General features: G+C 41.3%; 1 protein-coding gene across 4 annotated transcripts in view; it reads right to left on the reverse strand.

The window, feature by feature from the left end:
* Positions 1-2,655: 2,655 nt before the first annotated feature.
* Positions 2,656-23,716, reverse strand: part of LOC117536281 (multidrug and toxin extrusion protein 1-like) — a 28,515-nt gene continuing 7,454 nt past the window's right edge. Inside the window, exons 1-17 of one of the 4 annotated variants that reach the window (XM_034201090.1) lie at positions 9,763-10,059; positions 9,471-9,651; positions 8,347-8,448; positions 7,645-7,713; positions 7,356-7,504; positions 7,164-7,206; positions 6,547-6,591; positions 6,292-6,389; positions 6,001-6,098; positions 5,231-5,412; positions 4,533-4,641; positions 4,223-4,298; positions 3,931-4,000; positions 3,761-3,823; positions 3,508-3,519; positions 3,296-3,359; positions 2,656-3,212 (exon numbers count right to left, since the gene is read on the reverse strand). In XM_034201090.1, the coding sequence (XP_034056981.1) occupies positions 2,995-3,212; positions 3,296-3,359; positions 3,508-3,519; positions 3,761-3,823; positions 3,931-4,000; positions 4,223-4,298; positions 4,533-4,641; positions 5,231-5,412; positions 6,001-6,098; positions 6,292-6,389; positions 6,547-6,591; positions 7,164-7,206; positions 7,356-7,504; positions 7,645-7,713; positions 8,347-8,448; positions 9,471-9,650 (1,578 nt within the window). In that variant the 5' untranslated portion in view covers position 9,651; positions 9,763-10,059 and the 3' untranslated portion in view covers positions 2,656-2,994. Of the gene's footprint in view, positions 3,213-3,295; positions 3,360-3,507; positions 3,603-3,690; positions 3,824-3,930; positions 4,001-4,222; positions 4,299-4,532; positions 4,642-5,230; positions 5,413-6,000; positions 6,099-6,291; positions 6,390-6,546; positions 6,592-7,163; positions 7,207-7,355; positions 7,505-7,644; positions 7,714-8,346; positions 8,449-9,470; positions 9,652-9,762; positions 10,060-23,716 lie in introns of those variants that run through there. The other 3 variants (XM_034201081.1, XM_034201088.1, XM_034201095.1) reach the window with 3 other exon arrangements.

Here is a 23,716-nt window from a genome sequence, read left to right on the forward strand (position 1 = left end):
GTCTAATTAGAAAATGTAAAAACATCTAAGAAGAGGCTGAACGCACAATATCTCGCTCATAGGGAGGCGTGTGGCGCAGTGGATTAATGCGCTGATCTTCGAATCAGAGGATAGCAAGTTCGAACCCCACTGCAGTCAGCATGTCGTTGTGTCCCTGAGACACTTCACCCCAAATTGCTCGTGTGGGGATTGCCCACAGTACTGAGTATGTATGTCGCTTTGGATAAAAGCGTCTAACTAGTAACATGTAATGGTGTTTTTAATAGTCGTAATTGGGATTAATAGATTACTAGTATTTCTTGAGCCAACAAATAAGGTTGAGATTTGAGGGAGAAGGCTGGTAATTATGTTACTAAAAAAGACTCAGATAAGGTTTAGTTATTAAATGTTATGGATTCAGATATTCTTTAATAAGTGGTTTAAGGTGAAAGTGATTATTTAGCCACTGCTCTTAACGGACAGCCTCTGCGCTTCAGTTTGGCACTTGACAGCAGAACTCACCAATCAATGACAAATATTAATGCAAACAATGTACAACAATATTTTGTATTACTGCTGATTTGTATTCCATATTTTATTCCTCCATTCCATTGCAATGTAAATATTGTTATATTGTACTATATATTTTTAATATTTTTCTAGTTTTCTACTTGTGTTTTTAATTCTTGTTTTTATGCACCACGACACCAAGTCAAATTCCTCGTACGTGAAAACCTACCTGGTAATAAACCTGTTTCTGATTCGGAATCTGAGAAAGAGATTCAGGTTAAAAAGATAGCAAAAAAGACGCGGAAAATGGATTCAGGTAAATACGGCAGGACCATCTGGACTGTAATGCAACGGGATAATGCAATAGCTTCCACTGCACTTTGGTATGTTATTATACTGCATGGCAACACAACACTAAAGAAGTTATTATGAGATATCTTTTAGCCACTGTATCGCAAGTTGTAGTCTAAAGATACTGACAGCAAATCTTTCCAGCGTCACTTGTTAATGATGCCCCAGCATGTCACTGATTGCAGTCTCCGGAGGTGAGCGGGTCTCTGTGAGGAGCCGGGGACAATGTCTGCGCTGATGAGCAACACAGAAGCTCAGACGTAACCATGTATGAATCAAGACTGATTTACATGTTGAATAACGTCAAATTAATATGCATGCTTTTTTATGGGACTGCTTTGCAAGGCTGTGGTGACGATGTCAGTTTGGAGAGTGCGTTGGCTCTGTACAGTGGAGTTGAGACTTTTATGGATACCTGGAAGATGAATTTTCTTTTTACGTTTTAACATAATGAAATGAGCCTGTCTAAATGTGAAGTTGTTAATCTGTACCAAAGAAAAGTCCCTTCAGGAGGGCTTAAATACAACTAGACTAGATACTCTCAGCTACAGACATGAGTGGTATCAGTCTTTGGTAACACTTTATATTAAGGTACACAAATTCGCCATCAACTAGTTAATGCTAATTAACATGCATATTAGCAGTATATTGGTTCTTTATTAGTCATTATAAAACACTTATTAGGGAACATATTCTTAGATATTAATACTTAATCTTGAGTTATTTAGACACAATTAACACTTATAGTTTCATGTCTTGTTACATAAGAATAGATCATATTTGTTAAGTGTTATTATGGGAGAATTACTATTCTTGTGGTACTACTGCCTTATTAGGCCCATATTGAGCAGCGCATATTAAGACCAAAACTCATGCACAACAACTTCCTTACTTGCAGTAAATAAGCACTAATTAGAGGGTTATTGAGGAAAAACTCTCAACTAATGGCCTATTACTTGTAGAATATGGTCATGTAGAATAAGGCATGAATAAGTGTTTTATAATGACTAATAAAGAGCCAATATACTGCTAATATGCATGTTGATTAACAACTAGTTGATGGTTAATTTGTGTACCTTAAAATAAAGTGTTACTCAAATCAGAGTATCTCCCAAAACCCCATTTGCTTTTAATGGATTTGTAGAGGAACACCATGTACGTATTTCCGAAAATCACACAGGGTTACTTGTTTGCTGTTACCAAGGGGAATTTGTATTTGTGAGCAGCCCACAACTGTGAAGCCTGAGCTAGCTAGTTATCTGCTGCTGCACAGAGTGCACAGGTAGCAGGTTGATTTACTCAGTTTGACATGTCTTCATCCAGCCAGCACGATGCAGTGTGAGCGTACAGACCTTTCATTATCGTCAAATTTGTCAACACAGATCAAAGGCAACGGAAATAAACCAAAGAGAAAGAGCAGCTCTTCTGTCTTTGATGATGAAAGCACACATCCACGAATGCGCTGTATTCTAAATATAGCATTTAATCATGCTCTTTCTAATTGTGGCATCCATTCAGACTGTATTTCACAATAAGACCATACATTTCGTCAGTGTCTCAAAAGGAAACCTTCTTACACAGCATGTTTCTATAAAAAGGAGACCTCCCTATGCAAGATTTTCATTGGCTGCCTTTTTTCAGTCGAGTTCTCTTTTCAGATTTTCCAAAACGTGTCTAATATCAGAACTCATTAGTGAGTGAGTTTGAAGTATTATAGGGTTAGAGAAAGAAACTATTAAAATATATAAATTCCCTTATGTATGAAGTAATGAAGGTAGATGAATTAAAATCGATATACATGAATTCAACAACTTCTCTAAATGGTGCAATAATTCACCTTATTTAATGCAGTTATGAAACAATTTGACTTGTGTAACATTTGTTATTGTGATGCAGCTATTTGCTGGTCATTAGTGCATGATAGATGGACATACGTTTTATAAAAGTGGATCAATGAAGGCTGATTTGACCTTCTCATCATAATCACATCATCTTGTAGAGACATTGTTGAATGTATCATTTTGTAGTTGAATGTAGGTTTGAGTGTTTCCTCTGATTGACATGATTTTCTACCACAAATGAAGATGCATCTGCACCTTTAGAGGCACACTCACAGAGCTTATTTCATGCTGCAGACAGGAGGTCTGATGATGGTCACCCGTCTAACTCTAGCAGTCTGATGAGGAGCTCGCTGATGAAGACTCCAGCGGCGAGGATGATGAACATGAGCAGCACGGCGAGGCCACGTCGCACCACCAGCTGCCTGACTGACAGAACCACGTCATCTGAAGTCTGCTGACCTTCCAGCTTCCCCTCCACACCACTCAAAGAACTGGATCGTACGTGGCCCTGTTTCTCACCAGAGTCCGGGGCTGTCGGGGATTTGAAAACATGATTCCCAGGGAGAAGACATCCATATTGAGCTATTGATAAAGTTAACAGCTACTGGTGTTACCTTTGTTTTCTATCCCGAAGATCTTGTTCCTCTCTGTAATGTGGACTCCAGCTCTTATCAGCGCCTATTCAGAGATATTTAAAACAATAACAAAGAATCGTTTATATTGAAAAGTCACAGGAAAACAAGCTACAGTATTATTATCACATGCTGTCTACACTGTAGATAATAGCTATTACACTGTAATAATTAAACAGACCAGAGTTACTCACCTCTTCTGTGACCTTGGTCCAGTTTAGTTTACACAGGAAAACAATAAAAAAAACAGACTGTATCAAAACGGAAATTAAAAACCCAGACCACAGCCCTGCGACAGAGATGGAAGAGGGCTGTTGGTTAGTTTGAGTAAAAATGTGTCAACATTTTCACTATATTGTAATTTTTTTTACCCTTACCTACAATGCCCATTTTAACAGGAAACATCAGAGACACTCCAATGGGGAGCCCAATCAAGTAGAAACCCACCAAGTTGCACACAGCACCAATCATTTGTTTCCCTGTCCCCCTGACAATACCTCCGGTCACACCCTGTGGAGATGAGATAAAGAGAAATGTAAAAAAAAAAAAAAAAAAAAAAGTTTGGTTCCGTTCGCTCTGCAGAGAAATAATGTGATTTATTGGCAAAAGTTTCTAACCGCAATGGCTTCAGCGACATGGATTACGCCGTACATCTTCATGACATCTGACACCCTCTGAATAATGTCTCTGAAAGAAAAATGAAAATATTAAAATGTTTGATACTGAATATCAGCTTAGTACAAAGTCAATAGAATTAAACTAGCAATAAAACGGCCTGCCTCCGGTAGTGATGACGCATTACACAAAATGTCCAAGTTTACTTTGCTGATATGGGTCACTCACCTCTGAAGTTAATACATGATGAATTACACTTCGTCACAAGCTCATTGTGCGAACATAAGTACGTACTTCTCTGTGGTGAAAATGTAACCAACCAAATCCTTGAACACAATAAGAACTGCTCCGATGAGACATGAGACACAACCTGGAAGGGAGAGAAAGACACATTGTTAGACAAGGCTGGGGAATATATAAAAGCATAAAGTGGAGTACCATTTATTTGTAATTAACCGGTGACAGATGACTTCAAAGTGGTACATTTAAATAGACAAACAGGGCACATGACTTTGATCCAAGATCCAAGGAGATCTCCACATAGCAGCCATTGCCTTTTGTTTTGGTACATGATGGTTAGTCAGCCTACGAATTTGATCCCTACATGCACAGATGAAGGAGACCTTGCTGGACAGCTTGGCTTGCTCTGTGTTCCCGGCACCGAGAGCATTCCCAACACGAACACTGGCAGCCACGGAGATACCCATCGGAAACTGTGTTGGACAGGATGAAAAAAATATAGAAAAACAATTCATTCATAGCCAAATATGGTAAGATTATTGATAATGTCCTGTAGATTAAAAACAAATAGGAATATGCACAAATATACAATACAATCCCACAAATATTTCTCAAAATCTATATTTAAACTCTTGAAAATCATTTTCTTCTGTGCTAGGAGGTGCATTTAAAAAAAGTGGGTGTTGAAGGAACCACCAAACGTCACACAGCGGATAAGTAGTGTGTTTGAGTTTATGCCTCCTAAAGCTCTCAGATTTAAGAGGGGAACATTTTCAGTTTTCTTAAGGTTTTAACCTTTTTACAACTCATTTAGGACCTCATTGCTTATGAACAATAACCGCAGGGCTCTGTGGTCTGGCAAAAGGACAATTTATACTTTACTTATTGTATGTTTTTAATGCTCTACATTCCTGTTTAGTATTTTCATTATCTGTTTCAAATATGAAACGTTCTGTAAACCTGTTAAAATAGGGTCATGCATTTTGTTCTACCACTCAATATCAATCCAAAACAATTGAGGATAAAGTAATAAGGAGAAAAAGCAATGTGTGAGGCAGTTACCATGTAAACGATAACAGCCAGTTGATAAACGATAGACTGAGCTCCCAACTCGACCTCACTGATGATGCCCGCCAGGAACCCGGCGATCTCGTACAGCCACCACTCCAGACAGAGCATCAGCATGCTGGGGATGGCCAGGCGGAGGAAAGGACCCCACTCCTGCAGGCACTCTGCTGACCAGCCTAGGAGACGACAGGAGGGAGGATGGATCATGGGAAATGCAGATGTTGTCTACAATGCAAAAACTGAACCTAAAGCCCTCATTCAATAGTGTGATAAAACATTCTCTCGCACAAGTTTATCTGTTTTATTTGTTATGTCAGTTGGCTAACATAACTAGTGCTAATTAGCAAACGTGCTAACACAAAACTAATATTGTAAACATGTAGAACAAAACCTCCACACATAAGCTTCTAACAATTATTTAGTGGGTTATGCTGCTTCAGAACTGTGCCCAACAACAGTCATATAGAGCTACTAGGATGTATGAAGACTCAAAATGAATGTAATTATAACTATGCAAAATTCACTTATCAAGTTTCAAGGCTTTATTGTCATTTGCACATTAGCTACAGTATAGATATGGCAATGAAAAACTCAGGTCACAGGCTCCTCCAACAGTGCAACATATATAGGACATAGAAAAAATAGTTTCTGCTTTCCTGATAAATAGCACCACATTTGTCCCAGATATATTTAATCATGCAATCATGAGGAAGTAACAGTCAAAAGAAAGTTATCTCTATAATAGTTTTATCTCCTGAACGTACCGTCCCATGTAGCTTTGTGCAGCCCCCTGAAGCAGATGTAAACAAACAAGAACACAGCCAAGGAATACTGAGAGATGGCATTGGCAGCTGCAGATCCACTTTGGTGGTGTCAAAACAAAGGAGGTAGAAAAACAAAGCATGTAGTCACTGCAGTCGCACAAAGAACTCCCCCTGATGACTATTAAGAATGACTCATAAACATACAATCTCCTTACTCTAATTTATACACTGATTGGTTAAAACAGAAAAGATTATGACTCAGTTAAGGAGTACGCTGGTGGGTGTACTCACGTGATCCCCAAATCCAGACGGTTGAGGAAGATGTAGTTGATTATTACATTTAAAATGTTCCCCATGGCTCCGGAAATCACCTGGGGCCACATGATGCCCTGTGAGCCAAAGTAAGCTTGTTAAAAGAAACACATCATTCCACCTGCTTCGTATTACTCTCACACACTTCTTAGTAACACACAATGATCTGATTACAGACTAACTTTCAGTCATTATTTAGTTTCACATCAGTGGTCTTGCAGACATTAAACACACCTGATTCTGCAGATACCTCCCCTGCAGCTGGTACATGAAGGCAGCCTGCAGAATCCAACATGAGGCGATGAATGAGGTTAAAAGGCTCAATAATGCAACTCAACAATCCTCTGAAGAGGACATATTGTGCTCATTTTCAGGTTCTTTTTTGTATTTTGTGCCTTTAATGTGACTTTAATGTTCAAAAGGGTCTTTATTTTTCTCATACTGCCTGTTTTCACCCTCTGTCTGAAACCAGAGTCTGCTCTGATTGGTTAGCTGGCCGGCTCTGTTGTGATTGGTCAACCACTTAGAGATGTCCCGCCCCTTAGTCTATCATGTTCAATGTGTTGGAGCGCTAGCCAATACAATTGCGAGTGTTATAGTGATGTCACTATGTTATAGAAGTCAACAAAGGAGTCCAATGGAGGCGTTTCAGACGAGTGGGAGAGAAATTCCCTCTGGAGGCAACTTTGGGATTTGAGCCTTTGCAAACCATTTACATACACACAAACCTATAGAACACACTACAGGAAAGGGAAAACCCTAAAAAGCATAATATGACCTCTTTAAGACATCCATGTGTATGAAGATAAACAAAATATTTTAGGAAGAAATGTGGAGGAGGACGAACTCACAGGCAGAGCTGGCATAAAGATCTTAACATACAGCTGGGAGAGTCTTTAGGATAGACAAAAAAAAGGGGGAAATGGTGAAAACATGCAATAAATAACACAATTGTTTGATTCATGATTGATGAGTGTATATGAAGCATTCAATGTCAGTTTATGCTTTTATAATGCACTGATTTTGAAGTGCAGAGGGTTCACCTGGCGACCTCTTTGCTCTGCCTGACAGCCAAGAGAATGGGCTGAGTGTTAATGAGTACGGCCCAGCAGGGGAAACAGGCTAAGAGCAGAATCAGAACTCCCCTCTGGAGTATCACTCCTACACGCTTCAGGTTACCGCTCCCATAGGTCTGCAGGGAACGGGTCGGAAAAACAAGGAAGATAAATAACGCTTACTCGTGTGCAATTTGACTCAGGAAAACAGATCCGTAGGAGCATGTGAACGCAGCGGTAACTGGTCAGCATTGACCTGGTTGTAATAATATAATACCTGAGATATGAGAGTATCACATGCTGAAGCCAAACCACAGCCAATGGAAATACCTGTGACATTTATTACCTATAATGAAAAGAGAGAAAATAAAACACAGATTCATGAATTGATAGATAATTAAAATCAACCAAGTAGTTAAATAATACTTGATTCATACTTGATATCGACTTCATTAATAGATGCACTTCGCTCAGAATACAAACTCATGTTTTCAAATGAAGTAAGCTATAGGTAAAACACAACAAAGAAACAAAGAAAGAAAAATAAATAATAGAAATGAAAGTAAACACATATATCTTAAGTTAAAGATAGAAAAAAGGCAATGATATGCACAAGGGGCTAAGACATAATTATAAAAATAATAATAATAATACATCGGATTTTATAGCGCTTTTCCGAATGCTCAAATACGCTTTACATAAAATAAGAACAGAAACAAAACAAAGAAAAACAAAAGCATAAACAATAGTCCTAATCAAGAATAAGATATGTTCTTGTTATGTCTTCCAGTTGCTTAAATTCATACTTCATCAAGAAAACAGATGGATGACTTTATAAATATATTTGTGCACATACAGTATACATGTATACCCAGCGTTACCCATGTATATATACACACAAGTAGTTACATTCAATTTCAATGACAGTCAAACAGACTGCCAAAAATAGCTTAAGCTAAACTGCGTTAACGTCACTCACGGCTATCGCTAACGCCACCCCCGCCAGCTCTGTTTTCCCCAGGTGTCCGCAGAACACCATGCTGACGAAGCCGATCAGGAAACTCATCATCTGTGAAATAACCTGGAAAACAAAATCATGCTCGTCTGGATAACTATAAGGAAATTAATGAACTTCAGCAAACATGAATGAGACATGAAACTCCACATGCAGCCTGTAAAGTGACTGACAGAGTTATTATCCACTCATTGGCAGCTGACGTGTGTTATGCTTTGGTTTTACTGCAGTTCCTTTGTATTTCTGAATGTCTTTACTACTTCTCTTGTCTTTCTAGTTCTGGTGATTGCTGGTGTAGGTTTTTGACAGCCTTTGGCATCAAAAGGTTTTCATAAAAGAAAACAAAATGTCCTCATCTATCAAGAACTGGTTTTGTGCACGAAGTGGAAGGCAGGGAAAAGTGGATACATGCTGAACTATTTTTCTTTCCTCTCAAAATGTATAATTTTCTTTTCAGGAGAGACACTTACAAAAATACAGTTCAAAGGTCTATGAGTTTGAGTAACTATATATACTGTTTATAAAAGCAATTTGAAGTCATTTAAGGGTTACCGTTGAACATCTAAAACGTCTTCAAGTGCTTAATGAGTACAGCGAACATATCACACTGAATGTGTCTGATAATTGAGCTAGTGATTCCTCTAATGCATCTATTTAAGCCACTGTAATCTGTTTGAGTTAAAATGATGCAACACTTTTATTACTAGCCAGGCAATTCTTTGTCCAATTAGTCCCAATGGTTTGCAGTTATTACCCTGTTAATGACTGCTTTATTAAAGCAGGTGGCAAATTGAAAATAATTACTGGTACAGCACAAACCCCAAGTGGAAAATTAAGCAATTTAAGCCTTTTTCAAAGGCAACTCAGTTGTATACACTTTTATCATGGTAATAAGTGACTTCTACGGTAAAATACTCTCAATTACAGCCGGTTTTGAAAAATGTACAATCTTAACAGCCTCAACAACTGATGGAGTTATTATGAGTCACTCAGTCACTCTGAATATTGTTCCAGACTAAGTACCTCTAGCTCTGAAAATGATTGGTCTTATGAACAAAGAGTTGATTTCCATCCAAACACAATCTTACCACAGGCCCTGCCAGTTTTAAAAAGTGAACAATTTCATTCTTGAAGTCCACAGGTATCCAGCGCTTGATGCTTCTCAGGCAGGATCCGCAGTGCGAGTCGACACCGTGAGCAGCAGGAGAAGCTGATTCATCTGTTTTGGACTTTCCATTTACCCCTGTACATGCAGCTAAATCTTCCATACTGAAATGAGATTTGGCAGAAAACAAAACTCAATCCCAAACTGAATGATCGTACTGTACAGTTCCCCTCGGACACAGACAAGAAAGCTGGGAGTAATCAATAACCAATTACCTGGGTAATAATCAATAGTGAAGGCAATGTCTGCTCACCTTATTCTGTCTGTGAGAGTGGGCTGTTACTATACAATATGCCCGACCCACCACCAAGCTGTGCACTCCCCTAAAACGGTGCCAAAATGAAGCTGGTTGTTTATTCTTGGCTGTGCTGCAGTGTCTCAGATGTTCACTGTTTCACCAAAGCTCAAAGGAATGAAACCGTGTGAAGACACTTGCCTATGATTTAACACACTGTATGAGTAACAGAGTGCTCATCTGGTTAAACCCTGCCCTTAACAAGACACTGACGGGAGGTGGGATGACTCATGATAATTTCACTTGAGAAAGTTTAGGAAAAGTAAAAGATGACTGTGACAATACATGTGACACAAGACGGGTGATAAGTATCTGCAAGGGCACAAGCACACAGGGAACTAAGCAGCTCCTTTCAGAAGAAAATAAGCTCCGAACATTACCAGCTCATAGTAAGCAACTAGCTGGTGAACATAGTAAAACACTGAATATAATAGGTATATAAGATGTTTATTCTAAAAAAAGAATGATTATCTGAATGAATGATAATCTTGCTCCATAATGCGGGGAAGTTAAACAGAAAACGAGTTTGCCTAAAAGCTGATAAGTATGTGTTGGGTTCACAGATAGTTGTTTTTTTGTTGCTCAGGTTTCATTAAAACAATTACATAAGCGGAAGTAAACATCTATGGCATTTCTAAGAGCGGATATAAAAACAAACCTAATTAGCCAAAGATTCACACTTTTTTGTTGTCCTTGTCTTAAATATATGAGGATCATTACGATCAAATGTGCCTGCTATAAACACTGAATGAAATATTAAGATGTAAGCGAGTTATTACAATCGCTAAAATATGTAAATGCAATCATACTTTACATGTTTTGATTTCTGTCATTTATTATTAATGATTATTACAACAAAGTTCAACATCATATGTAAGAGCTATTTCAGAATATCCTTTTTTTTATTCAACAAACAGCTAAAAGCTAAAAGTAGAATTCCCATCTTCTTTTGCTGTCGGCTGTCAAACTATCTCATGACGGCAGAGATACAAAAAGACCTGACGTGGTGTGACTCACTCATATATATTTTTCGCCTCACAGGTAAATCACTGCGCCTGTCACTGTAAACAGCACACTTGCTTGTATCCTGTCGCCTCTTCGTGTTTTATTCCTTCTCCCATAGTAACACCTCTGGTTGCGGCTGTGTGAACCTCCCATCGGGTGGTGCTGTTTTGCTCTGGCTGAAACTCAAACGATCAACATTTCTGGCACATCAGCCTGCTTCCCTGAACTTTGAATGGATTTCTTATAATTTCATCAAATCATTCTAAACATATGCTTCTCCTTCAGCTGATTCAAACACAGCCAAGCTTCTCTGCAACATACCGTCCAACATATTATCAAACTCAAATTATCAGTTTCAAATGTTTTTCTTTGCTTCGGGGGCTAAAAGGAGACGAGAAAAGCGAAAAAGAGAAAGAGAAATTAGCAAGGCCAACGGGAGAAGAAGGGGGGTGACACCTAGCGTAGGCTCTCATTCATTTCCCTGGTTCAGTGATGCAGCAAGGCCCACCGGGTCCACCCACCCACCAAATTGTATTCCTCCGGCTCCCCCAACCCAACCACACGCTCAGAATCACACACACGTAAATATGATCCACCAACCAGCGAGGCCGTCGTCCGCCGTGACGTCACACTGCAGTTCTTCTCGGGCTCCACTGGATGACAGTGGCAAGTCACCGCTTACACACCATCAGCCGTCATTCTTAATGGCGACCAGTCAGAGTGTGTGTACGTGAGTGCATTTGTATATGTGTTGTGTTTGTGTGCCTGTGCGTTTGGGTGGGGTTCGCGCCTGATGGGTAGCGATGGGGTATTGAGGAGGTGGAGAGGGCTTATTGGAGGGGGTAGGTGTTTGATGGAGGTGTAGGAGGCGGGGGTGGGCAGTAAAAATCGCAAATGAGAGGAAATTGTTTTGAGTCACAGCAGATTTGGTGGAGTGAGATAAGGGCTGATGACGGTGGTGGTGGTGTGATTAGGATTAGGGTGGGGGGGGTTTGGAGAGAGTAGAAGGTGGTGGTGGTGGGGGGGAGGGGTGGGGTAGGGGTTGGGAGAGTGTGTGCATGGAAGAAGGTTTTGGGAGGGGTGAGACTATTTACACGCACACTGTCCCTGTGTCAGTGTGTGTTGGGTTGTGCATTTATCTGTGTGTAGGTTGTGATTTTTCCTTCTGACTATGAGAGAGGGGGTTTGAGGGAACGATGAGGAGATGGGTGGTTTAGATAATGGCGGACAAAGACAGCGGACGAGGGCAGAGCGTGTCACGCAGAAAGATAGAGTGCGATGGAATAAGAAAGAGTGCATGAGACAAAAGAAGTGAACATTTGATAGAGAGGAAAAAAAAAACGGAGACAGTGCAGAGGGGGGGTGTGCAGGCCGTGGATGAGAGGATGGACGAGGGGAGGGATGTTGAAAGAGTGCCAGAGTGATTTTCGACGTGTTCTCTTCCCTCCTTTGTTGGTTAAGTTGCTGGTAGCTTTGGCGGCTGGAGCTTTAGGGTTTTTTGAGAGAAACAATGACGCAGTGGGACTCGTGGCGTCTGCTCAAGCTGATAATGATGATGCCGAAAAACGATAACAATAATAAGTAGCTTCTAGTGGAACCCTAAAACCGCTGGCACGTGAAGCGTACGTCACACATTATCACACATGACACACTGCACTGGACACACAGACATGGCTATCTCACGTTGGCAGTGTGTGTGAGGGGGGTCAGAGAGAGAGAGCGAGACACAAAGAGACTCATGGGTGGAAAAAGAGAGAAATGGGGAGCAGAGGGGGGGAAAACAGATTATACTCGGAGTCTGTCACCTGCATACACTTGAAATACGGGATGAACGTGGGGGATGTAAGCTGAAAGTCAAAAACGAAATGAATGCGTTTTTGGCTCCCACTATTGTAGGTGGGCAATCTTGTGTAATTGTGCTTTTATCAGAACAGAGAGCAAAAAAAAGAAAGGATGAAAGGCAGTCACTCAAAGAAAGCTAAACCCCACTGAGCAACATTATATTGAAATGTGATAAAAACTTGAATGAGATGGTGGGAGGGGGTTTGGTTCACATTTGAGTAAAACCACATTCTCCCTTTAAATGTCAAGCGCCTCATTTGAATTTCAGACTTTGTCAAAAGAAACATATAATTGAAGTAGGAACCCAAAAATGACGATATAGATGAGAAGTAATTCAGCCATGACTAAAGCAAAGGAGAATCTGCTGTCTGCTCTTTTGATGATGCATGAGCTTTTGAATTTCTTCGGTGAGTCATATAGAAATGTCTTGAAATAGTCACAGCAATGCTGCACTCAAATCGTGTACCAGGTGTTATAAATACGGCTTGATGTTTGGAGAATTATAATTTCGTTTTGATGAGGAAGGTTGACAGAGACAGCAGAGTGGGAGGTATTCTCCTGCAGAAACAAATTACAATCGTAACATGTAACTGTCTCTCAGGAAATTAGGTTACATTATGCCTTAATGAAAACCTTGTCTGACCTGCACAAACCGGCACCATGGGAACACGTTATAATCCCACTGTTGATATACACAGTGCTGTCATAATGCAATGGACGAGCCTTCTCAAATGCCACCAACCCTGATTTGTCTTCAGTGACCCATCCAGCCTCTAAAACAGGGGTGCCCAACCAGTCGATCACGATCAACCGGTCGATCGCGGGGAGATTCCCAGTCGATCGCGAGATGTGTCTAAAAATAGAACAACAACATTCTGTTGTATGTTAATGTCCTGAAACATAATCTTCCTGTCCAGAATAATGCACTTGAACGCATCAAAGCTTTGTAATTGGCCGGCGTGACCCCATGTGTCGGGGCGTGGCTGGTGGGCATTGGGCAGTATTTCGCTGACGTTGTCCGTGTCAACAGGAGTGACAGTCCGCACACACACAAGACCGCAATTATGGCAGAAGCAAAAAAGCCCAACATAGGCCTATATAATTTTCACTCCGAGTGGGAGGATGATTATTTTTGTATCTATTCCAATTCAAAGTCCATCTGTCTCATCTGCAATGCGAGCGTGGCTTTACCGAAGAAGGGTAATTTAGGAGCGGCATTTCAAAACAGTGCACAAACGCTACGAGACGGAATTCCCTCCAAATTCTGCCCTACGCTCCAAAAGGGGAGGGGCCTGAAAGGACAGCTAAATGCACAGCAGTCCATTTTCACCAGGCCCAACAACAAGAGCAAGGCTGCTACCATAGCATCTTCTTATCGTGTCAGTCACGTTCTTGCGAAACACATGAAGTCTTTCAAAGACGGCGAAGTTGTGAAAGAAGCTTTCCTGGAGGCTGCTGACGCGCTTTTGGGGGACAGTAAAAATAACAGTAGCATTTCAACACGTTTTTGATATAATAAAAACTCAAGTTAGATACCGTTATTAATCAGCTGTAAGTTTTAGTTTGTTTGAACTTATTCATTATAATTATTGTACACAATGGTATAAGAATGCAAACCTTAAGATCTGTTCTGTTTAAATTGATTATAGTCTATTATCAATTCAGGTTAAGAAACTAGTGTTGCTAGGCATTTCTTTTTATAATCTACTAAAATGCAACAAAAAAAGGGTTTGATTCTATTAATTTTGTCTTTTTTATTGCACTTTGGCAGCAGATTCCTGTGTAGCTTCAGATCTGAGTTGTCTTATTAGTAAGCCTAATTTATACTTTTGTAGCAACACTATTTTTATATAATGGCACAGAAAGGGTTCAGTCTTTTCTTTTTTCCCTGTGTCATATGTGGCAGCACTGTTCAATGTTTCTTGAAAACATTACCCACTGTAGTGACGTGTGAATAAACTCCAACTCTGTATCAACAACAATTGTGTAACTTCAGTTAAATACTTATATGTGTGTAGATTAGAAAGAGGTAAGATAAAGGATCTGCAGTATTTTATGAAGTATTCATCGTACAAAGGTCAGTTTTATACAAGTAGAAGTGTGTATTTACCTGGTAGTAGGCTGTCAGTAATGGCTACGCCTCTCTATTTGGACTGGTAGATCTCGGCAGACTGGCAACTTTAAAAGTAGCTCTCGGTTCAAAAAAGGTTGGGCACCCCTGATCTAAAGTAACAGACAGAGAATCTTCAGTGACTCATCCAGCCTCTAAAACAATGCGGCACCGTGCTGCTCGCTCCCTCATGACACACTGTCCTTTCCATAGCACCCTTGATGAAGCTGCGGGTTTGTCCACAGGGATAAACACAAACAGACAGCACCAACGGGTGTCTCCACTTGCACAAGCAGAAATAAATAAAAAAACAAGGATCAGAGGTAAACTGATTTTTGAGGACATCTTGTATGAATCAGACAAAAGCCCCCCCATTAGGCTCTCGGGGGCTTTTGTGTATGTTTTTGTGGTGGGGTCGTAGGGCTGTATTACATCCATGATAAACAAATGCTTGGAATTGATTCTGTGCTTTGTTGACTCATTGAAGAGGCTCATTGACCTTGGTTGACCTTGCAGGGAAGGCAACCTGTTTCTCTCACTTTCAGTTTCACCCTCGGGAGTGTTTTTTTCTTCTCTCGTCTGAGGAAGTGAAGCGGGAGATGTTGTTTCTGACGTGAATAGCGGCACTTGGACTCACATACCTGGAACATAGCAGCATTGTGTGACACTTTGGTGTCTAAGCTCTTCAAATCGATCCTTACACACTTTGACAAGTGGCTAAAATAACTTACTCAATCTTAACCTACACACTTTAATGATCTGTCAGCCTATTGGCTTTCATCAGTACCTTGGCTTTTACCTTTTTAAATGCGGACTATAATCCTAAACACTTACAACTTACACATCAACACAAACAAAAATATGGGAGTAGGTATCCATTACTGAGGTAAATATATGGATGATATTAGCTTTATATTTACAGTACAGTACTTTTACTTCCATGCCAGCTAAAACGTCATACTCTGCATCAAAATTAGTCAGATTTCAATTTTTTAGCTGCTGCTGTAGTTATTATTACTCTCAACCATAAAGCAAACAACACTCAAGAAAATATATGGAAACCGAAGATATGGAAAGAAAAAGGAAACGAGATAGGCATATTGGAGATGGAGAGATATAGGAAAATAAAAGTGAATATACGAACACATCTGTGTGACTTAAGATGTTTCAACTTTAGCGAAAGATTGATATGACGATATTTCATGATTATTCTTACGTCAACAAGGCTGAGACTGTTTCTGCAGTTTATGACTCAACATTAGTACTAAACGGTGACGGAAAAAACAGGGAAGGAGGGGAAGCCCAGTGTTGGAAGAAGTACTCCTTTATCCTTGATCCTTTACTTAAGTAAAAATAAAACTACAATGGTCTTAAAGTACTCCATTGCAAGTAAAAGGCCTGATTTCAAAATGTTACTTCAGTAAAAGTACAAAAGTATTGTCATCAAAATGAACTTAAAGTACAGAAAGTAATAGTACCTATTATGCACAATGGCCCATTTCTGAATAATATGTACAATAAGTTCAGAAGAAGCTATGTACTTCATATTATGGTTATTATTTATCCTGTTTTTCCTAAATGTAAGAGCATTTTATTGTTGTAGTTGGTCAATGTGGACAAAATGTAGATACTTAAAATACTGTGTCATTTGACATACAGCAGTGCATTATACCATATCAGCATTTCATGTGTTTTAAATATGCACAAAGTAACTGAGTGTTAAAATAATTGTAGTGGAGTAAAAAGTAGGATATATTTACCTCTGAAATATAGCAGGAGTAGAAGTGAAAGTAGGATAAAATGGAAATACTATACTTTAAAATAATACTTAAGTACAGTACTAAAGTAAATGTACTGTAAATTAATATGTGGTTAGTTCTAGAGATGTGTGTTTGTAACTTGTTTCCTGTTATGATGGCAGAAACAAACTGAGTAATGCCCCCTTTGTTTTTGTATGACTGATTCTGGATCAAATGTGGGAAAGTGTAATGAATCTCTTTCGCGTTCACATGCACTAGGGCGAGGGCAGGGTGTTTGTGGATGTTTGTTCATGTGTGAAACTCTCTGTTTGAACAGAGTTTGACCAAATATGTAGTCAGACTCGACAGTTAAAGGTCGCAGCCACACAGAGCAAAACAGGTGTTCAAAGCAGTGGTGTAAAGTAACTAAGTACATTTACTCAAGCACTGTACTTAAGGACCGTTTTTTGCTACTTATGTTCATATACCTAACTACAATTCAGAGATTAATCGTGTACTTGAATCTACTTTGCAGATTTAGTTTAATGATGTAAAATATAATCAATACTTAAATCAGACCTGGAGTAAATTGTTACAGTATTCCTACACTCTTGTACTTGTACAACATCTGAGTACTTCTCCAAACCTCTGGCTGTGACCAGGCCATACGTTGAGGACTAAGAGACGTAAACGCGCTGAATGCTTTCTCAACAGTGTAAGGTTTCCAACTCTGTATATAATAGCGAAACATTAATAATCAATAGGTCTCTCATTGACATCGTTGCCATGACAACACTGTGGAAAAAGCTTACGTGTGGTCTTTCACAGGTGGACGTTTCCCAATCTCCTGAAAGTTACATAAGCCACTTAACCAATATGTTCACAAAACGAAATGCTTTTTTAAAAAAAAATTGCATAGGGAGAGAAATCACCAGCAAGAAGGTTACACAGGGAGAGAAAACACCAGCAGGTTACACAGGGAGAGAAAACACCAGCAGGTTACACAGGGAGAGAAATCACCAGAAGGTTACACAGGGAGAGAAATCACCAGCAGGTTACACAGGGAGAGAAATCACCAGAAGGTTACACAGGGAGAGAAATCACCAGAAGGTTACACAGGGAGAGAAATCACCAGAAGGTTACACAGGGAGAGAAATCACCAGAAGGTTACACAGGGAGAGAAATCACCAGCAGGTTACACAGGGAGAGAAATCACCAGCAGGTTACACAGGGAGAGAAATCACCAGCAGGTTACACAGGGAGAGAAATCACCAGCAGGTTACACAGGGAGAGAAAACACCAGAAGGTTACACAGGGAGAGAAAACACCAGCAGGTTACACAGGGAGAGAAATCACCAGCAGGTTACACAGGGAGAAGAGATGGCCGACCAACAGCAGCTCCAACTCAACACAGAGCATTTTTACTGCAGTTAGAGAACCTAAAGCAGCACATCCAACTACTAATACAAATGGACTGAATTCATCTCATTCTTGTTCAGGGACATGAAAGTGGTTGGAGAAAATTGGGGGGGGGGGGGGGGGGGGGGGGATGGTGCTGCGTGTTGGTGATGAGGCTTGAAAAGAGATTAAGCTGGCTGGGGGGGAGGAGGGATGGGGGAGGACTGGAGAGTGTGAGTTAAACACAGAGAGAATCAGAATGAACGATGACAAGATCTGCTCCTTATTTCCCATCTTTTTAACCTCAAGGAGGAAACGGAGACCTAAAGCTTGTGTCTACACGTCCGGAAACACTACGCTGCGGATATCAGTGGTTTCTGTATTTAACATTCAAATAACTGCAGAGTGTTCCTACCCATTTGTATATTGTCAAGGCGAAATTTAGCTAATGTTGCTGTTGAAAGCTCACCTGATTTTACTGTCAGGCTGCAGAATAAATGCTTTGTTTTTACAGTAACCTTGCGCTATCTGACAGCCAATGAAAAATGAGTCAGTTTAACATACAGCTTTGCTAGAAAGTCCTTTTCCACTAAAGTAAAGAAGCTGTTGTGTTGCGATTAAGAAATCAACAGACAAGCAAGGTTTGTTTATGCCTCTGTCTTTTCTCTTATTTAAAGGGGACCTATCATGCAAAATGCACTTTTGTACGTCTTTTATACATGAATATGTGTCCCCGGTGTTCCAGGGAACTCACAAAGTGTCAGAAAACACAACCCTCTCTCTTTTCCTCCGTACCCAAATCTCTAAAAAAAGGGGCTGCAACGGATCTGATACAGACTGATCCAGATTTGAACACTGTCCTGACATCAGGACGGTGGCGCTACGGCTATTGGTCAATTCTCCACTTATCAGGGGAATGAGAGGTTGGGCCACGGCCGGCCATTGCTGCTCAAAAGTGCTGGAGACGCTGTAGTACATATGCCAGGCCTGTAAGTGGCGCTGTAGTCTGCCACAAAAGCAGCGAAGAAGACTTCCCTTGCATGGTTGCCATGGTTGCCCTTCTGTTTATTCTCCATTGTGGCTCTTTCTCTCCCTCCCCGAGGCAAGCGTTTGCGCCTCCTGCTTTAAAACAAATGAATAATGACTCTATAATCATATGTAAGGGATAATGTGCAGCGACTGCTTCGCGTCGGGCTCCTGATCAGCCTGTCGGTGTTCTTTTCCCCATAATGACCGCGTCGCTGCACATTATCCCGCTTATTACATGGCCACATTCTCGACAAAGTAACGACATGACTCCCAATATTAATTGAAATGCTTTTATGGATTGAGAAAATTATTTTATTGATTTAAAAAATAGTTGTATGTATTGATTTAAATTGACATGCATCCGCTAAGAAAAATAGTCCGTTGTTACTGTTTGAACTAACGTAGCAACGGCAGGAACTGCTTCGATAGTGTTTTTGAGGAGCTTTTTGATTACAGATTTGAAAACATCGTTGCTTGCTTTAAAAGTAGCACAATTCATTAGATAGATAGATAGATCTTTAATTTATCATTGTACAGGTACAACGAAATTACAATGAACTCAAGGTGCCAACACGCAACAACAAGACAATATGAAAACAACAAGACAATATGAAAACAACAAGACAATATAAAAACAACAAGACAATATGAAAACAACAAGACAATATAAAAACAACAAGACAATATGAAAACAACAAGACAATATAAAAACAACAAGACACTATAAAAACAAGAAATGGGACTTAAATAGACATGATAGGGAATATGTACATAAATAAATAATACATTTAATTGCACGATTCCCCTCGTATTGCACGGTTTAGTGCACATCTGGCCCTGGGAAAAAAACTGAATTTGAGTCTGTTTGTCGGGGAAGACATGGTACAGAAGCGCCTGCCTGAGCGCAGCTGTACAAAGTGCTTGTTACCCGGGTGGTGTGGATCCTTGAGGATTTTGACTGCCTTCGTAAGGCAACGAGAGCTGTACAGTACCTCCAGGGAGGGGAGGGGGCAACCGATGATCTTCTGGGCCGAGTTGATGACCCTTTGGAGCGCACCCCTCTCTGCGGCTGTGCAGCTGAGGAACCACACGCAGATGCAGTAGGTGAGGATGCTTTCAACGGCGCAGCGATAGAAGGACACAAGCAGGTCCTGTCTGAGGTGGTAATTCCTGAGTATTCTCAGGAAGTAGAGTCTCTGCTGTGCCTTCTTGACGGTTGCCGTGGTGTTGGTCCTCCAGAACAGGTCCTCCGCCAGGTGAACGCCCAGGAATTTGATCACTGAGACTCTCTCCACACAGCCTCCATCAATGTACAGGGGCTGCATGTCGGTCTTCTTCCTCCTAAAGTCAATGATCATTTCCTAGGTCTTCAGCTTGTTGAGCTGCAGGTTGTTTACTTTACACAACGCTAGCAGTTGCTCCACCTCTTCCATGTACGCGGTCTCGTCACCCCCTGAGATGCAGCCCACCACGGTGGTATCATCAGCGAACTTTATGATGGAGTTGCTGGTGTGGGCGGGGACGAGATCATAGGTGTAGAGGGCATATAGTAGGGGGGCTCAGCACGTAGCCCTGTGGTGACCCGGTGCTGAGACTGAGGGACGTGGAGGTGTGGGTGCCTATCCTCACTCTCTGGGGGCGATCAGACAGGAAGTCCTTAATCCATAGACACAAGGAATGGGATACTCCCAGGACTGATAGCTTGGTCACCAGTCTGTCAGGGAGGATGGTATTAAATGCCGAGCTGAAGTCCACGAAGAGCATCCGTGCGTAGCTCCCCCTACTCTCCAGGTGAGACAGGGTAGAGTGGAGAGCTGTGGCGATGGCGTCCTCCGTGGACCTGTTGGCCCTGTAGGCGAACTGGTGGGGGTCCAGACCGGGAAGGAGGGATGAGACGATGTGGGAACGGACCACCTTCTCAAAAACTTTAGCGGGGGTGGAGGTGAGTGCCACTGGACGGTAGTCATTTAGGCAGCCGATGTTGTTCTTTTTCGGCACCGGGATGATTGTGGATGTTTTCAGGCAGGATGGGACGATGGCCTGGGACAGGGACTGGTTGAAGATCTTGGTGAAGATCCCCGCCAGCTGGTCAGCGCAGTCTCTCAGCACCCGTCCCAAGACTCCGTCCGGCCCCGCTGCTTTCCTCGGGTTCACTGCCTTCAGTGTGCCTCTCACCTCGTGCTCCGTGAGGATGAGGCTGCTGAGGGAAGGTGGGTGTAATGGTGTGGCTTCTTCCGATAGCCTCGTCTCGTAGCGGGCGTAGAAGGAGTTCAGCTCCTCCGCCAGCTGAAGGTCACCCCCGTCGGCCGAGCAGTCCTCAATCTTCCCCTTGTAGTCCATCTTAGCCCGCTTGATCCCCCGCTTCAGGTCAGCTCTGGCAGTGCTGTACAGCTTCCTCGTACCAGTCCTGAAGGCGATGTCCCTCTCCCTGACCAGGCGCTGCACCTCTCCAGTCATCCACGGCTTCTTATTGGGATGAACCCGGATGCGCTTATCCACAGTGACGGAGTCTGAACAGTGCCTGATGTATCCCAGGACCGCTGATGTGTACTGTTCCAGGTCCTCATGTTCGAAAAACCCCCAGTCGGTGTTCTCAAAACAGTCTTGCAGCTGTGGAGTGGCGTCTAAAGGCCAGGTTTTAATTGTCTTTATAGTGGTGGAAACACTTTTCCTGATGGAGGAGTAGGCCGGAATTAGGAGAAGGGACACATGATCTGACTGGTCTAGGTGCGCTAGCGCTTTAGCTCTGTAGCCCCCCTTAATATTAGTGTAGACCTTGTCCAGTGTTTTATCCCCCCTCGTAACACATTTAACATGCTGGTAGAGTCTGGGAAGCACTACCTTCAAGTTGGCATGGTTAAAGTCCCCTGCAATGATGTGGACAGCCTCAGGATACATGCTTTGTTGACTGCTAATAGTATCATGTAGCTGACTTAGCCCTGCGCTAGCATTGGCATCTGGTGGAATATATACTGCAGTTATCAATACAACATTGAACTCCCTCGGAAGGTATCTAGGTCGGCATTTAACTGTCATAAATTCTAGGTTCGGGGAACAGTGGTTACTCACAGTGATTGTGTTTATGTCCCAAGAATTCTTAGTGTATATAATGAGGCCACCACTTCGCGTTTTCCCCGACAATTCTCGGGTCCTGTCTAGTCTAGGTGCGGCCAGCTAGCTCGATAGCTAAGTTTCTGTGGCTATTAGCACGCAGCTGTCCTTCACAGTCCTGTGTGTTGCAACCTGTAGTCTCAGTTCGTCCATCTTGTTAGCGAGAGATCTTGCATTTGTTAGAAAGATACTCGGCAACGGTGGTTTGTCCGGGCGGTTCCTTAGCCTCTCCAGCAGGCCGGCTCTGCATCCCCGCTTTTGTTTACGTTCCTTTCTCCGTCTGCGACACTTAGTTCCGGGAATAGTGAACCGTGGGTCTCCGGGATTCCTGGCGATTTCCGATGGGATGTTGTTTTTTGCGGATAAACGCGTCTGTAACGACGCTTCCACTGAGTAATCCGATTTCTAACAAATCGTGTCTGCTGAAGATGTTATTTGCCCAGCATGATGTTAACAAAAGTGAAAAAAAGATATACAAATAAACATGAAATAACATTAAAAAGGCACTAGACTTGAGTCCTAAAGCCGCTGCGACTGGTCGCGCCGCCATCTTATTTCATATCGCCATTATGTCAAACCTTGGAAAGTATCTAGATATCCCTGCCCTAATGCCAAAGTAACTGCCAACTCCCCTCTCCTGCAGGGGGGCGTGGTCAGTTGCAGCTCACAGAATCAGCCCCCTGCAAAAACAGGGCTGGAAAGAGCAAATAGAGCGAAATGAGGCATGGCTAAAATGCAGGATCTTTTTGGTATTTTGAAAAAATATATATATTTATATACTTTATATAGGTATGGCCCGACAATATATGTTTCAAATATAGCATGATAGGTCCACTTTAACATAATGTTTATCATAGGCTTTAAAAAACTAAAGCTTGACGATGTAAACAACCTTTACGAAAACATGCGAAATAATTGAGATATTAGTTAAGAGTAGTAGGTTATGTGTTGTCTGGCATAAACTGCAGATCAATAATGTATTAAGGCCGTTTCACTCAGTTGGCGTCTGATACCATTTAATAAAAAACCCTCACATGGGATATTTGGATATAAATATGAGTGAGAAGAGCTTTTAATAATTGTGCTGTTTAAAAATGTATGAATTGAACGGAAATAAATGTGCATTGTTATAATAAGAAAATATAAATACATATATTTGACGGTTCCAAGTGTGAATGGTTTTATTTGAAAGTAAACTAAACGTGTGGAGGTGTCAGAAAGTTGGGGGAAGAAAACAATCAAGACATTAATGAGATGAACAAAAAATAGAATATTGAAATGTTTTCTCCGACATATCTTGTGCGTCTGTATGATCTCTAATGATTCAGTCATGTTGAATAGAGCACATTTGACGCAGTCTTTTCAAGCCCGAGCTAACAAGAGAAGGAGCAGAAGGGTAGCAGAAGGAAATATGTACACAGGATACAGATGGTTGATTTATTTTAACTAATTACAAGAACAGCTACATCATGCTGGAAGTAAACCATCTCAAGACTAATTTCTGTCTTTCATTAACATTTTGTTCGACAGTTTATCCTAATCATCGTGCTGATGTCCCGAAGTTCCCTGGCAAGGCTTTTAAAAGGTCAAACCATTTTGTATTCTCCTTTTGATTTTCAAATTCCTTCGCTTTTTATTTT

This window comes from Gymnodraco acuticeps, unplaced genomic scaffold (genome assembly GCF_902827175.1).
Source record: "Gymnodraco acuticeps unplaced genomic scaffold, fGymAcu1.1, whole genome shotgun sequence".
In the NCBI taxonomy this organism is placed as follows: domain Eukaryota; kingdom Metazoa; phylum Chordata; class Actinopteri; order Perciformes; family Bathydraconidae; genus Gymnodraco; species Gymnodraco acuticeps.